This window comes from Saccostrea cucullata, unplaced genomic scaffold (genome assembly GCF_032062105.1).
Source record: "Saccostrea cucullata isolate Sc308-1 unplaced genomic scaffold, CSIRO_AGI_Scuc_v1 ctg13432, whole genome shotgun sequence".
Taxonomy (NCBI): domain Eukaryota; kingdom Metazoa; phylum Mollusca; class Bivalvia; order Ostreida; family Ostreidae; genus Saccostrea; species Saccostrea cuccullata.
The window spans coordinates 1-17349 of record NW_026920533.1 but is presented as its reverse complement, the minus strand read 5'-3'; the positions used below and the strand labels follow the sequence as shown (position 1 = coordinate 17349).

Sequence of the window (17349 nt, the reverse complement as noted above, 5' to 3'; positions counted from 1 at the left end):
ATGTACATGTGCAGTTAATTTTGTTTATTAAAAGATATTCAAAATTTGGAGATCTTGTGAAGGGTATCTAAATATTGATTTATAAATTTTTACTTCATTATTAAACAGCATAATCTTTATTATATAACAAATGCCTGTAATATACAACTTATTTGTTGTTGAACATTCCATTGTCTGTCTACATGTAGTGCTTAGTAAATTTCTTGTAAATACAAACATGATTGCATGTTGTTTGTTTACTTTGTCTTTTTTCAATGTGAGTCATGAAATATAAATTGTGTGCATATCAGTTTAAATTATTTTTGTTGAATAACCCTAACCAAGAAAAAATTGATAACTGAATACTAGTATATAATTATGTAGATAGATACCTTCCAGAAATATTTACATGTATTAGTAGCTGCAGATATGTAGCTTATGTGAAATCAGGTTTACTTGAAAATCAATTTACCTGTATTTATTAAACAGAAGTTTAGTGAACACATGCATTCATATACCTAGGCAGCAGTTCATACTGAAAATACACTTGTGTGTTTATGTTTTAGTTATTCAACATTAAAGTTGACCAGAAGTGATCTTGATGAAATAAAACATATATCTCACAATATTTTTTTCTTTTTTTCTCTCCAATTATTCACAGTTTCATTGTATATGAATTGATCAAAGAAACTGACTATACCATTAAAAGAAATCTGGAGTTGTCTTTCCTTGTTTAAAGAAAATATCTGATGCAATGAGTGCTCCCTTGGGTTCATGACCCTGAATCTTAATAAGGTTGGGAGGTGTGGACAAGGTCATTGTATCGACCAAAGAACTTACGAAATGATAAATATATTAGTTTTGGATTTCACATCTGACATGTGATATGTACATTATTTACTATAAAATAAAGCTGCTGTGTGTAGTTGCTGTGTATTCTGCTTACATTTGAAAGTAATGATTGGATTAAAATCCAATTTGTTTCTGTGGATAGGGCAAAACATTACATATATATGGTATACATAAGAATAATATGAATTAAATATTTGTAGTTAATTTTAAGTTTTTTTAGGAATTAAGATAGTTTTATTCTCATATCTATTCAGTTGAAGGCCACTGTAAGGTGTTTTCTTCGCAGGTAAAAGTTCTTGAATAATTCTGCATCAAAGGAATATAAAAACATGTCGGCTTAAAAGGAGTACAATCCCTTACTATTGGTTCCTACATTTTTTTTTAATACATTGTCTTCAATTACTTTGCATATAAAAAAACCCCAACATCCTTGTAATATTAACATAATAGCACTTGTAAAAGTGTATATTGAGTTATTCTATTAAAGAAATTATCTATTTTGTATAATTCATCGTGAGGGATAGTTGCGAGTTATACGTTTTGATGTTGCTTCAACTTAAAAAAAAGTGTTTTTTTTAAAGTTTTCTAAAAGTTCTTTGGAGTTTTTGAGTAACTCTATGATTTGTTGAAGCAAATTATGTATGTAGTTTCTCCTTTGACATAGATTATATTTTTTTTCGTGTGGAGTCAAAAAAGGGGATTGGAAGAGTATTTCTTTCTTCCAGCATTGAGTTTTGTAATTTTTTTTGAGTTTAGGAATACAGTAAATGTAGGGATTTTTGAAACACAGGCAAAACAAAAAGAGATATGCAAGAAGATTTATTGGAACTGTCTTAAGGATGAATTCTTCTGATCAATTTATCCCAAGTGGGTCTTCGTACTTAGACATGTCGTAAAATTCAAACAGATAACAATTAACAAAGAAGTTTTAAAAGTTTTTATGATTAATATGTTTAACTCTATTTATTTTGAAATAAAAAAAATGTTCTATGTTGTATTAATGACCAACACCTGTGCAAAATTACAATATTTACGACATAGGCCTAAGAAAGTCGACAAGTGAAAATCGACATGATCGAGAGGGGAAGACTCAAGAAGACGGAATCGTCAGTTTCAAAGCGACAGGAATGCCGAATGGCACTCCATAAAAAGAACCAATTAACCGACAAAAATTTTAAAACATTTAAAAAATTGCCGACATCACAATTAGGCCTACATTCTCGAAAGCGGTCCCTAAACATGCCAGCCAAGAGAGCTGAACTGTGTTGACGAAATTCCAGTAGCAGCTAGTGGAGGTTTCCAATGCTTTCAAACTTATTGAAATAGCAATGTTTATGCATTATAGATACAAAGGTTTCAAAATACATAGTACAATGTATAATGTCACATCGCAAACTCAAACAAAGCATTAAATGATGAACGTAATGTACATTAGGCCTAAGGTCTCCAGAGGCGTGCAGACGACAACATTCGTATTATCTTTCTTATTGCAACTTTAGCTCTTAGTATATGATAAATTATCTTTGATATTGTAAATGCAGAATCTCTATCCAAAATTTATAGAGATACCGTACGAAAATAATAAGATAACATCGATAATTTTTAGCTGTTCACATTCGGTGAAACTAGGTCGCTTCATTCTATGGCGGCCTATGCGGGTTTAAAAAAATGGAATATCATGGAACATGTAGAAATAATTTGAGTCTAAACTACAGGCCTGGGTTCATAAAAACAAAGTCAGATAGACAAAATAATGATTTTACATTTTTTTGAGCAATGATATTACCAGTGAATTATAATCTATTTTTTCTTACATAATTTTTTACAGGTAAGTCTTGTTTTCACAAGAACCACTAATGAAGGCCTAATTTAGAAGAGAGCAGGGTTTAAGAACCATTAAAATCAGATGGAGAAAACCATGAAAATCAGATTGAGAAAGTGAGACTTGAATTGATTTGACTAATCCCTGTGAAGCCACCATCCAACACCACAGACCAGGACCCAATCCGGAACCCACAAGGCAAGGGAAAGACAGGACATCCAACAGATTATTATGAAGTTTTATGTGTTTATTGATTACTTTTTGTTCTTAAAAATCTTTTCTTAACAAAATTGCAATTGTTACCTGAAATTATCATACTGATTTTGAATATTTGGTGAATAAAATACATACTTTGACGCCTAAATGCCTTGATTTATTTCATTAATTGCTGAAAAAGAAACAGGGGTGGGGATATAAAAATATCAAAACTTTCTTATATGTGCACTAACCCCCACTTTTCTTGCTATGAAAAGGATCTATAATACCCAAAGAAATTGTACAACAATTTTCTTAAAAAAGTTTAATTGTAGAAATATGTTTTTCTTTGGTTTTTCGAGCAATTTTATAGGGAAAAATGTGCCTAATTTTGACATGGGTGATCAACATTTTTGGGTACAAGTTATCTATATTGGTATTCATTTGCTCATATTTTGCTTAAAAAATCAACTTTGCAATATTTTCAAGTAAATTTCAGCCGAATTAAGTTTTAATTCACTGTATTTATAAGTTTTATGTGGTATTTTATGGTATAGTAGCATTTTAAATGAAATTTCCCATGCTCTATTTTGCCCTATGTTCAAAGGGTTGAATCTCTCTTAGATGAACACTAACATACACTTTTCTTGTCTTTAAATTATTCCTTGGATATTACACTTTCAGAAAAATATAAGCATTTAGAAAGTTTAATGCACGTTTTTTCCCGCGTATCATAAGAATACATCCTTAATTGAAGAAATATATGTCCATGGTACATGGTACATGTAGATCATTATTTGCCTTTTTGTAAAATACTTGGTACCTCAGACATTTACAATATCTGTAGACCACTCTTAGTTGAATGAGGGAGGAAGTGGCTTATTGATTTTAATGGCGGCAGTGCAACTGTGGGTGTGTATGTTTGAAAAACATTAACAAAGGCAAACTCAATGATGTCACGTGTAAACGATTGGAAACGGTTTGGGAGGGCTTTGCTCTACTTCCTCTTTGCACTATAGATATACAGATAATTCAGAAGACTGTGGTAATAAGCTTCATCACAAACCAAAAGAGATAGGACTCTGCAATGCAGCGCATTTTGATATTCATTATTTCTTGGTGTTTGATAAATTATTTAAAGTAAGTAATAATTTATGTTTGAAATTTGAATTAAGTTTTTGTAAGTGTGTTAACGATATAGTATAAACATAGTATTTTCAAAAATATTAGGTATAATTTATATAGTAATATTTTATAAGGAACAAGAGAGAAGACTGATTAATTTGTAAATGTGTGAGTGTATGTGTGTGTTTGAGAGAGAGAGAGAGAGAGAGAGAGAGGGGGGGGGAGAGAGAGATCTTTATTTTTTTAGAATAAATACAAGTTATTTTATTGACAAAGAATTAGTAAATACTAAATTCAATAAGAGTATTGTTATACAGTGAAACATATCTTATTCGACATACACTGGGAGACGAATTTTGTGTTGAATTGCAGTGTAAAAAAAAATTGTAAATTGTAAAAAAAAAAAAAAAAAAAAAAAAAAAATGGAACGAAATCAAAGGTGGGAATTCACAGTGTGATGTATTACAGGGTGTCGGATTACACAGTTTTCATTATACAGTTTTTTTTATTTTAATTGTATCTGTCTTATTTTGTTCATTTCTATTTTAAATATACGCAATCACCTAAATTTAACATGACTCAGTTCGAGCAATTTAAGCTTTCGACCGCAAGAACTCTGTATCGGCATGCACTCCTTTGATATACATGTATATACTAGAACATGTAGGCAAGTCTGGGTTTTCAGAGTTTGCATCGTTCGCTGAATTCCTTGATTTTAGGCATAGCGGATTTAAAAGATATAGATGAAATATAATTCTTAAACATTTATTCTAAACTTCTCTTCTTTTAGTTTGAAACATTTATGGCTCATGAATCTTGCAAATCGGCAATTCCTTCATACGTCGTCTTGAAGAATTTATTTAATTTGATTTGTTCAACAGTAGGAAAACCTATCGAGAGATATGCTGCTGCCATGTTCTAAATTTTGAATTTACCGGGTGGGAGTAAATAAAAAATTATTTACTCCCACCCGGTAAATTCAAAATTTAGAAATTGAAACTGGGTAGTTCCAGCAAACAAATATTTTCTTTTGTCTCCTTTATCGTTTAGCGTCTATAGTGTTAAACTTGCCATCCGAAAAGTTACTAGTTAGTGTATTGGAGTAAGATGCAAAGTTCAGACCTCCAAGCCATGTTTATATTATTTTAAGGTAAAATAAACGATGCTGTTTATGGTTACCATATTTTAAAAAATTGTCTATAAAGCTGGCGGCTGGTTGGTTACTCTAAATAAGGAAATTTTCTCCCCCCGTTTATTTTCGCCCCTTTTGCCCTAGTCTGGCGTGAGCGAATTTAAAACGGGGCAAATTCAAAGTAAACTGTATAATATCTTAAACAAAAATCTTTTTGGGCGAATTTAAAACGGGACAAACTTGTTTTTAGATGTGAAAGGGTGAAAATAACAAGGATTGAAAAATAACTCTGTATACAGTATGTTTCACAAGAATTGTTGCATGTAAACGTCATCACACATCCTAACCTCATTAGCATAAATCGGAAGAATTCGGAGATAAGCGTAATAAAATATGAACAAAATCCGTTAACGTTCGAGCAGCTTTCCTCGCGAGAATATAGCGAGACCAACATGCTAGAGGTGAAAATCGAGAGAGAAATTCAACATGAAAAAAGAGGTAAAACTTTATGTTATCTCAATTTATCATATTTGTAAATTGAAAAAAGTTGAAAAACAAACGTTTCTTTAACTGAAAAGTGAAAGTAGGTTTGCAGTTTCTTATTCTGTCAAGTGCTAATTTCCACGTGGAAGGGAGTAGTTGTGTTTGTGTCGGTCAAGATTAACCCACATACAATGATTTAGTAAACAAAAACACTCGTAAGTAGAATTTCATTTTTTTTTCGATTACCTGTTGCAGAAAATGGCAAAATAGTTTAGGGCTTGTTTGTCAAATGCTGTTAATAGCATGTCTTAAATTGAAGAGAAAATGCAGTTGTGCTATAGTTCGTTCCTACTTGTAAGATAGTCTACTATGCATGCATAGGCACAGTTACGCGTATATAAGTCATTATTCTTACTTATCAATACCCAGCGATTTGTGAGAACCATACCGTAAATCTGGAAATTTTTACGTCGATTTATTTTTGCGAATATGGGTCAAAAAGCTGTTGATTAATTTTTACGCTTCAAATTTTTGCGAATTGTCACTGGTGCTAAAAATAAAAATCACTGAAGATTTTCATATCAGGTTATGTTTCAAATAATATGCCCATTTAGAATACCACCAATATACTCACAACGTGGCAAGATATTGCAAAATCGCTCCGAAACAATTTTGAAAAAAATACAAAAGGATTTGCACTGAAAATAATTTCTAAGTCAATTGTGTGTAAACAGGTTTCTTTTAAAAATGACCAGTGCTTACCGACACCTATTCACTGAGTTAAAAAATTAAAAAAAGAGTTCTAAGAAAAAAAAATCTTCGCACGTTGATTTATTTTTAAGAAAAATATTTTTGCGAAAGCAATGCACGCGCAAATTTGCTAAAAATTTATCTACAGTAAAAATTTCCAGATTTACGGTATGTGTTTTTTTTTAAATACCAAGAGACTAAAATTTAATTCTATCCGTGCTCGTGTGTTTGCACAAGTAGTTCTTCCGAATTTCCTCTACACATATACATGTGTACCTGGATGAAGGTTTGTTTACATTTGTTTGCAGTTTTAATTGAATCAGCTGTTTATATCAATCATGCAGTTTTCACTAGAGCCTACTGATCAAAATATGATTGTTACTTTTCTAATTTTAATATCACTGAATTTATGATCAGATGATGTCAATGCAGTTCTCACATACTTGTGTATATATCAGGTATGAAACTTCACATATGCAGTTGTCGCCCGCGTGGTTCAGTGATTAGAGCGTCTGCTCTAGAGTCGGGAAGTACGGAGTCCATGATCTTACTTTGCTGGTGTAAATCCCACTGTGGGACGTGCAGACTGGTCCTTCAGATTAGACCGTATAAACCGAGGCCCTGTATCGCTGTAGGTGCTGGCACAAAAAAGATCCCTCTCTGCTCAAAGGCCCTCAGTGCCCAGCATAGGAAAAAATTTGTAGCCCTCCACCGGCAAGTGGTGGCATCTCCATATGAGTGAAAAATTCTCGAGAGGGACATTATAAATAACGTACAGTCAATCAATCACATCTGCAGTTTATGTAAATTTTTGAATATTTCTATGTGTACCACTATTTTCCCTTTTAAAGTATTGCCCCAACTAAAAATAAATGAAATATAGTATAAATATAATAAAACTAGAGGTACGGTGAGCAATGAACTCCGACACTAAATGATACCCACCACTTCTCATATGATAATGAATGTGTCCATGTTTTGCTATGGGAAACCCCAAATATGTGACGGATCTAAAAGTAAAATAGAAGCTGCACAATGGCAATGTGTAATCATACTGGTACAGATTCTGTGAAAGTCATCAAATATCACTCAATGGTATGAGAGGAATTAGCAGATAAGAGATGTGTACACCAAAGCATAACAGACAAACGGACATACCGATTACTTAATATACCATCCCGCTTTTCAAGCTGGGGGTATAATAAATTACATGCATGGATCATTCTGTGTAATGAAAAGATATTGTTTAAGATAATTTACATTGATGTTTTGCATTTTTGTTTGTAAGAATACATGTATTTAATTTACATATTGATTAATTATTTCAATGTGTTAATGAAAAGTAATTTTCTTTTTTGTTTTTTTATTAGGGCCCCGCAAGAATTTGCGGGTGCCCTATAGTAATCACCCTGTCTGTCCGTCTGTCATTCTTCTGTCCAAAAATTTTTTGTTTTTTCCTAATAACTTTTTTATGGTAGTCCACTTAAGTTCAAATTTGGTATGGTAGTTCAGTAGGCAGAAAGACATATTTTGATGCCAAGTTTGTTTTTCTATGTCCTCTGGTTTGGAGCTGGGGTTGTGGGGTAGATTCCTTAACTTTATATAAGAATGAATTGGCAAAGAGAGATAACTTCTTTAAATGTTCCCATTGTAAACTGAATGCTGCAATGAGTCCCTTGGGATTAATTAGCTCTCCTCCTGAAGAAAATCCAAAGCATTATCTTTATCTGTCACATTGAGATTAATCACCACCTCTGTCTGCATATGAAGTTTATTTTGAAGTTAAGAACACTCTGAAATGTGGATTTAAGTATAAATGTTTATACTTTATATTTGTTGGAATACCCTATACAAAGAGTTCTGATTTCATTGAATTATAAAAACAAGAAATATATTAAAGTAGATATATTTTTTTATTTTTTATTTTTTTTTTTTAATGTTAATCTAAGAATATTATTAATTTTCAATGTAGTAGGATAAAAACCTCATTCCATCATTACTGAAAAAGTTCTTATTGTAAATTTAGAAGAAAATGATGAGAGAGAATACTAATCCCTTGGGATTAATTATCTAGCCTGCTGCAGAAAATTTAGAAGGCTTATCTGTATCTGTCACTTTAAGATTAATGAAAACCTTTGTCTGCAACTGCTGTTTGTTTTGAAGTTAAGGTCAAGCCTTCATGATATGTATTTGCATTCATTGAAGGCTGGCATATTTTTATATAAGGCCGGTTTACCCTATGCATCTTGACACATGCATCTAAACTCATGCTTCAATTTTGAATCATGCATCTTCTTATTTACACTATGTGTCTTGATGCATGCATCTTTAGAATACTTTGTAAAGATGAAGTTTATCTTCTTAAAAAAATTAAAATACCTTCAAATTTCATTTCCATATTTATTTTAGCTGAACAAATCATTCTTAATTTCCTTTTCATGACAATTCTTGGAAGATATAATTTATATTTGTTCCAAAACAAAACCCCCTTTTTATTATGATAATCAAATTGGTTTTTCTAATTATTGTTTTAATCAGTATTATCTGTTTTTGTATATCTTGGGAAACTATTTTTGCAATTTTATAAAGGAAAATAAGGCTTATGATTCAATCTAAACTCTGACCTTTCTTTTCATTGGTCAGTTCCATGCATCTTGAAGCATGGAATAGAACAAGTTCTATTCAATCATTCAAGATGCAACACCCATTTAATTTGAAACAAGGGGCTATTACACTGTGAATCTTGACACATGCATCCAAGATGCATGTGTCAAGATGCATAGTGTAAACCGGCCTTTAAAAAAAAGCTTCATTTATATTGTTTAAATATACATTCAATGCTGAGTTGTTCTTTACACAGTTTACTGCCTTATATATGTAAATACAAGAATATTATTTACAGGATTTTGCATATTTGGGAATTATCTTGAAATTTTAAGAATACAGTTGATGTTTCTTTTTCTTCATATATTTTTGAATAATTTTATAAACTGCACCCTCATAATTCTACCCCATGGCGGGGCCCTTGCTGACTGGTCAGTTTTCTAGTTACAGGTTAGAGTACATTTTGAACAGCCATCTCCAGGTATGACAAAAATAACACAATTGACCCTATAAGGTAATAAACAAACATTATTGAATTTAGAAAATGTATATAATGTATCACAAATGTGAAATCATTGTAGGGCTAGATATAGTTTTCTTTCACCATGTTCACTGCTCACTCAGACTTTTTACTGGTCAGCTCATCATAATATCACTATCCCACTGCTAGATTTGAATAAAAAGAGACTGACCAAAAACCATCATAATTATAATCATAATTAATGTAATAGTTATATTTTATTTATTTAATGTGATACACAGTTGGACAAATAATTAATTTAAATAAAACAGGATTCTGAAATGACAGAACTCTGAAACAAGCTTGTCAAGTAACTAGCTCAACTATAATTGTATTTTTTCTTATACATAGACCTGACCCAAAAGACAGATGCCCCCTACCATGTACTAGCCTAGATATAAAAAAACAGTCATGTGGGCCTTCAATTATTTTTTGGCCTTGCATTGTAAAGTCAGCTATCAAGACATTCCATCCTTTTTTGTTGTTTGTTTTTTTAATGATATGCACCATACCAAACAAATTGTACACACAAGAATTTTTTTCCACTTTTAAAATATGGGCTTTACATGTATATAATGTATGTCTTTTGATTATTTTGAAGAATGACATTGTTGATTGAATTTTAAAATGGTCTTCAATATGTATGCACATGATAATGTATTAAATGCACAAAAATTATAATTTCATGAAAATAAATTTTAAAAAAAAGCAAATATAAAAAAATAAATCAATTCAATTATACACTAATGTGCAATGAATGTTTCTTGCAGGATATACTCTGAAGACAGTGATGTGCAAGATCAAGGTTTGACTGTTGTGAGTATTGTAAATGTAATTATAAGGATAAATTTATAACATTTAATAGGCAACATTATTATTTAATTATTATCATCCTGATCATGCTGATCATGGAATAAACAAAGACAGGCGCGGATCCAGACATTTTTAAAAGGGGGGGTTGAAGTTTTTTTCAAAAGGGGGGGGGGGTTGAAGGCGAAAACAGTTAAAACGTACGTTGTACACATACATATAGTTAAATAACTCAATAGAATATCGATACAGGGTGGAGTATGGATTTTGAAAGTGGGACGTTGATCAATCTGGGGAAAAGTACTTGTATACATTACCAGAAAGTTTTTGAAAAAGAAAGGAAAATAAGTCTCCGAACCTGAAAATCCTATTTTGTAAAGGGATGGGGTTTTATTTTGTTTTTACAATCGAATTTCTTTATATATTACACATTAGCCTTTCACCTTACATTTTCTATAGTAAAAACACAACAACAAAATTGGAACTTTCTTATTTCTCTTTCTTTTCGCAAATCCAAAGGGAGGGGGGGGGTTGCAACCCCCGTAACCCCTCCTCTGGATCCGCCACTGAAAGAAGAATTATGCTGATACATAAATCAGCATATTATGCAAACTGTAAATAATTGCATTACATATTTTTTTCTGATTTGCATGTAGTGCATTGATATCTGTCAGTATTTGTCATTCAGCTTTCTTTCCACATTATTGCAAATGCTTGTATTTTATTTGGATTAATTAATTTAGAGCATGATTGTATTAACTTATTAATCATATTTGTAGTTAAGCTGTAACAAAACAAATTATCTGATGAAAGCTGCAACCATGAGAATAGGAAAGGATGTCAAGTCCAAAGAGAAGGTATGTTGATTACTGGTGATGATATGTGTTTGATGTAATTAGAGTACAGCAATAAAATAGAGAGAACAATAGTAATCCCACTTTATCTGTAGGCAAAAAATTAAAAAAAATAAATCTAAATTCTTTTCAAGAATAGGCAGGTCATGATTAATCACTCAGAGATAGTTAAGAGCAGATTTAGATTTGTTCAGACCATATAGCTATAGGGTAGGGTGGGTCCACAGTTGGGGATCAAAATTTTATTCTGGAATATTTAAGGCTGAAGCCTTTTATTATAAAATCTTTTCAAGATTATCAGGGTCACGATACATCTTATTTTTTGAATGAATACATCCTAGTACAGAATCCCAGAATCAAGGGTAATGGATGTGCCATAATTAGAAACAGAATGTTTATCTTGAAAGTCCTATGTAAATATAGGAAAATCATTTTGTTTATTTCTTGGCTTTTAAGTTAAGTAGAGATGAAAATAATATAAGTTTTCATTATTTAAATACCTATTTTATGGAGACTTCAGATGATATCTATGTAAGGTGAAAAAAGCTACAATTTTCAGAAAGAAAGCAATATTTTGGGGTTATAAAAAAGGGGCATAACTCTCATCATAGTATTACATGATGGATGTCAGATAATGTGAAAAAATGTGTACTGTTGGAAAACAAGTTAATACATTGCAGTCTGAATAAGTACAGTTAAACAACAGTATCTTAAAATCAAACAACTTTGACTACCTAGGGCATGTTGACGTTCATGACAGTATTACAATTGGATGAATGATTTGCAAACTCTTTGAATTGCATATGATTTACTTTTGTTAATTTTTAATAATTTGCTCATTTTGCGCACATCTCTTTCTCATGCAGATTATCAATGAATACTGATAGATTGAATTAGCAACTGTAAATGGCATATATGTATATGCATTTTATATACTCTGTTTAGAGTTGAACTTAGGTATATATCTTTGACACTGAGTGATATCTTGAACACACTGAGATTTCAAAGTCATTTTAAAGTCCCTTGAACAACATTTTTTTCCTATATATCTTACCCTGAATCTCTTGGATATCTCAGTTTCAGCAGTCCCATAAGCATTTCAAGAAGTGTGACTTTATTTTATTGATTCAATTCATTTATGATGAATTATTAAAATATCAAACATATACTTTTATGTTAGTGCATCAACATTTTATATTTTTCAGGCAATATAACAAATGGTTGCTGAATTCATGAAGACTAGCTGGGATGATACAGTACTTTTCTACTCTTATGAACCATATCTAAACATCATTTGAGGATCCCTTTGTCAGAAAAAAAAGAATTTGCATATTCAAAGACTCTATAGTTTATTGTTTATTTGTATGTTGTTTAACATTCTTCTTGAAAATTTTTAACTCATATGGGGATGCCAACATTTGCAGGTGGAAAGCTGCAAATTTTGTCCTTACTTGGAACACATGGCTAATTGAGCAATGAGGGATCATTTTGGTGCTAGCACCTACTGCAACACAGGACCTCTGTATATACAGTCTCATCTCTATGTCTGACTGTGGGATTTCGAACCAGCAATTTAAGGATCAACTCCTTATTCATGACTTCTCGAGCAGACGCACTTGCCACTGCGTCATGCAGGTGACTTCATAGGTTATAGAATAAAAAGATAGGATTTATAACTTAAAACTGATGTTTTTTATTCAATCACAGTATAGAAAATGTTTGCAAAAAAGGGAGGTAATAGCTACATGTAGCTCTCACTGGTATTGCATGCTTAAACTATATGCATTACATATTTTAATTACATATTATTTTAAACCAGATCAGTAAAGAAATAAACATGAAAATATTTTTACTATGAATTTTATTATAAGGTTGATTATCTTTAAAAATTGGAACTTTTTTTTTTGAGTAGGAAGAAAAAAATAATTAGAATGTACATGTGCAGTTAATTTTGTTTATTAAAAGATATTCAAAATTTGGAGATCTTGTGAAGGGTATCTAAATATTGATTTATAAATTTTTACTTCATTATTAAACAGCATAATCTTTATTATATAACAAATGCCTGTAATATACAACTTATTTGTTGTTGAACATTCCATTGTCTGTCTACATGTAGTGCTTAGTAAATTTCTTGTAAATACAAACATGATTGCATGTTGTTTGTTTACTTTGTCTTTTTTCAATGTGAGTCATGAAATATAAATTGTGTGCATATCAGTTTAAATTATTTTTGTTGAATAACCCTAACCCAGAAAAAATTGATAACTGAATACTAGTATATAATTATGTAGATAGATACCTTCCAGAAATATTTACATGTATTAGTAGCTGCAGATATGTAGCTTATGTGAAATCAGGTATACTTGAAAATCAATTTACCTGTATTTATTAAACAGAAGTTTAGTGAACACATGCATTCATATACCTATGCAGCAGTTCATACTGAAAATACACTTGTGTGTTAATGTTTTAGTTATTCAACATTAAAGTTGACCAAAGGTGATCTTGTTGAAATAAAACATATATCTCACAATATATTTTTCTTTTTTTCTCTCCAATTATTCACAGTTTCATTGTATATGAATTGATCGAAGAAACTGACTATACCATTAAAAAAAATCTGGAGTTGTCTTTCCTTGTTTAAAGAAAATATCTGATGCAATGAGTGCTCCCTTGGGTTTATGACCCTGAATCTTAATAAGGTTGGGAGGTGTGGACAAGGTCATTGCATCGACCAAAAAACTTACGAAATGATAAATATATTAGTTTTGGATTTCACATCTGACATGTGATATGTACATTATTTACTATAAAATAAAGCTGCTGTGTGTAGTTGCTGTGTATTCTGCTTACATTTGAAAGTAATGATTAGATTAAAATCCAATTTGTTTCTGTGGATAGGGCAAAACATTACTTATATATGGTATACATAAGAATAATATGAATTAAATATTTGTAGTTAATTTTAAGTTTTTTTTAGGAATTAAGATAGTTTTGTTCTCATATCTATTCAGTTGAAGGCCACTGTAAGGTGTTTTCTTCGCAGATAAAAGTTCTTGAATAATTCTGCATCAAAGGAATATAAAAACATGTCGGCTTAAAAGGAGTACAATTCCTTACTATTGGTTCCTACATTTTTTTAAGTACATTGTCTTCAATTACTTTGCATATAAAAAAAACCAACATTCTTGTAATATTAACATAATAGCACTTGTAAAAGTGTATATTGAGTTATTCTATTAAAGAAATTATCTATTTTGTATAATTCATCGTGAGGGATAGTTGCGAGTTATACGTTTTGATGTTGCTTCAACTTCAAAAAAAATTTTTTTTTTAAGTTTTCTAAAAGTTCTTTGGAGTTTTTGAGTAACTCTATGCATGATTTGTTGAAGCAAATTATGTATGTAGTTTCTCCTTTGACATAGATTATATTTTTTTTCGTGTCGAGTAAAAAAAGGAAATTGGAAGAGTATTTCTTGGTTCCAGCATTGAGTTTTGTAATTTTTTTTGAGTTGAGGAATACAGTAAATGCAGGGATTTTTGAAATACAGGCAAAAACAAAAAGAGATATGCAAGAAGATTTATTGGAACTGTCTTAAGGATGAATTCTTCTGATCGATTTATCCCAATTGAGTCTTCGTACTTAGACATGTCGTAAAATTCAAACAGATAACAATTTACAAACAAGTTTTAAAAGTTTTTATGATTTATATGTTTAACTCTATTTATTTTGAAATAAAAAATTGTTCTATGTTGTATTAATGACCAACACGTGTGCAAAATTACAATATTTACGACATAGGCCAAAGAAAGTCGACAAGTGAAATCGACATGATCGAGAGGGGAAGACTCAAGAAGACGGAATCGCCTGTTTCAAAGCGACAGGAATGCCGAATGGGACTCCATAAAAAGAACCACCGACAAAAATTTTAAAACATTTAAAAAATTGCCGACATCACAATTAGGCCTACATTCTCGAAAGCGGTCCCTAAACATGCCAGCCAAGAGCGCTGAACTGTGTTGACGACATTCCAGTAGTAGTGGAGGTTTCCAATGCTTTCAAACTTATTGAAATAGCAATGTTTATGCATTATAGATACAAAGGTTTCAAAATACATAGTACAATGTATAAAGTCACATCGCAAACTCAAAAAAAGCATAAATGATGTACGTAATGTACATTAGGCCTAAGGTCTCCAGAGGCGTGCAGACGACAACATTCGTATTATCTTTCTTATAGATAGTTTTCGATTGACCTAAATTTAGCAAAAGTTACCTCCCGTTGGTCGCCATACTGGAGGTCCAAATGCTCATATTCCTTCATTGTTCAACCAATTTTAAATTTTTATATTTGCGATTTTGAATTAGGAATCATTATTTTTCTGAAGTATATAAATTTTTGGAAGCCTCCTTTATTTAAAAAAAAAATTTAATGAAGATTTTCCATCAAGTATTTATGCTATATTTTCTTAAACTTGGTAAGACAAAGAGGAAAACTCACCGAGTCGACCTCCAATAAGGCGACCAACGGGAGATAACTTTAGGTCAATCGAAAACTATCTATTGGAACTTTAGCTCTTAGTATATGATAAATTATCTTTGATATTGTAAATGCAGAATCTCTATCCAAAATTTATAGAGATACCGTACGAAAATAATAAGATAACATCGATAATTTTTAGCTGTTAACATTCGGTGAAACTAGGTCGCTTCATTCTATGGCGGCCTATGCGGGTTAAAAAAATGGAATATCATGGAACATGTAGACATTATTTGAGTCTAAACTACAGGCCTGGGTTCATAAAAACAAAGTCAGATAGACAAAATAATGATTTTACATTTTTTTGAGCAATGATATTACCAGTAAATTATAATCTATTTTTTCTTACATAATTTTTTACAGGTAAGTCTTGTTTTCACAAGAACCACTAATGAAGGCCTAATTTAGAAGAGAGCATGGTTTAAGAACCATTAAAATCAGATGGAGAAAACCATGAAAAGCAGATTGAGAAATGGAGACCGGATTTTATACTAATCCCTGTGAAGCCACCATCAAACACCACAAACCAGGACCCAATCCGGAACCCACATAGCAAGAGAAAGAGGGGACATCCAACAGATTATCATGAAGTTTTATGTGTTAATTGATTACTTTTTGTTCTTAAAATTCTTTTCTTAACAAAATTGCAATTGTTACCTGAAATTATCACACTGATTTTGAATATTTGGTGAATAAAATATATACTTTGACGCCTAAATGCCTTGATTTATTTTCATTAAATGCTGAAAAAGAAACAGGGGTGGGGATACAAAAAATATCAAAACTTTCTTATATGTGCACTAACCCCTACTTTTCTTGCTATGAAAAGGATCCATAATACCCAAAGAAATTGAACAACAATTTCCTTAAAAAGTTTAATTGTAGAAATATGTTTTTCTTTGGTTTTTCGAGCAATTTTATAGGGAAAAATGTGCCTAATTTTAACATGGGTGAACAACATTTTTGGGTACAAGTTATCTATATTGGTATTTATTTGCTCAAAATTTGCTTAAAAATCAACTTTGCAATACATTCAAGTAAATTGAAGCCGAATTAAGTTTTAATTCACTTTATTTATAAGTTTTATGAGGTATTTTATGGTCTAGTAACATTTTTAATGAAATTTCCAATGCTCTATTTTGGCCTATGTTCAAAGGGTTGAGCCTCTCTTAGATGAACACTAACTGTACTGTCCGTGTTCTAGACACTTATAACAGAAACACGTCTGCTCGCTTTAACGCTTTAATTCTAAACTACATAACTAAATGATTACACAAATCGGCATGGCTGAAACTGTCAACATCAATTACTGAACTTGTATTTAACATATAATATCCTGCTGGTATCAGGGATAGCAAATTCCTAAACGTGGGAAGACATTAAATCTGAATGTCTATTTTAAGATATGAACATTACATCCCTCTTCACCTTAGACAGAAAAACAAATCTTTACATAATTTCTGAAATGACAGCCTGTAATGCCAATAACTAATCTTTATACAAATAGAGAATAAAGTTACAGTCAGATAACAAAAAGTCAATCACTTTTTTTCTCAGGTGGTTACATAGTCTTTTAGATAGGCGGGTGGTTTACGTTCCCGTGATGGTCTTCCGGTATGTGTGACAGAACGGTCTTTATCCGATTCGTCTCCTGTTTCGTCTGCGCTAATTTTAGGGTCA

The 17349-nt window shown here is 31.3% G+C and overlaps 1 protein-coding gene and 1 long non-coding RNA gene across 2 annotated transcripts; both read left to right on the top strand.

The window, feature by feature from the left end:
- The first annotated feature begins 3559 nt into the window (after positions 1-3559).
- LOC134250473 (uncharacterized) lies at positions 3560-16387 on the top strand. Its single transcript, XR_009988507.1, has 2 exons — positions 3560-3988; positions 16033-16387. It is a non-coding gene; the product is annotated as an uncharacterized LOC134250473 (long non-coding RNA).
- On the top strand, positions 9100-12624 carry LOC134250465 (uncharacterized). Its single transcript, XM_062732829.1, has 5 exons — positions 9100-9122; positions 9751-9912; positions 10233-10278; positions 11052-11129; positions 12332-12624. The coding sequence occupies exons 1-5, from the start codon at positions 9100-9102 to the stop codon at positions 12338-12340; spliced, it is 318 nt and encodes a 105-aa protein (XP_062588813.1). The 3' UTR covers positions 12341-12624.
- Positions 16388-17349: the final 962 nt, after the last annotated feature.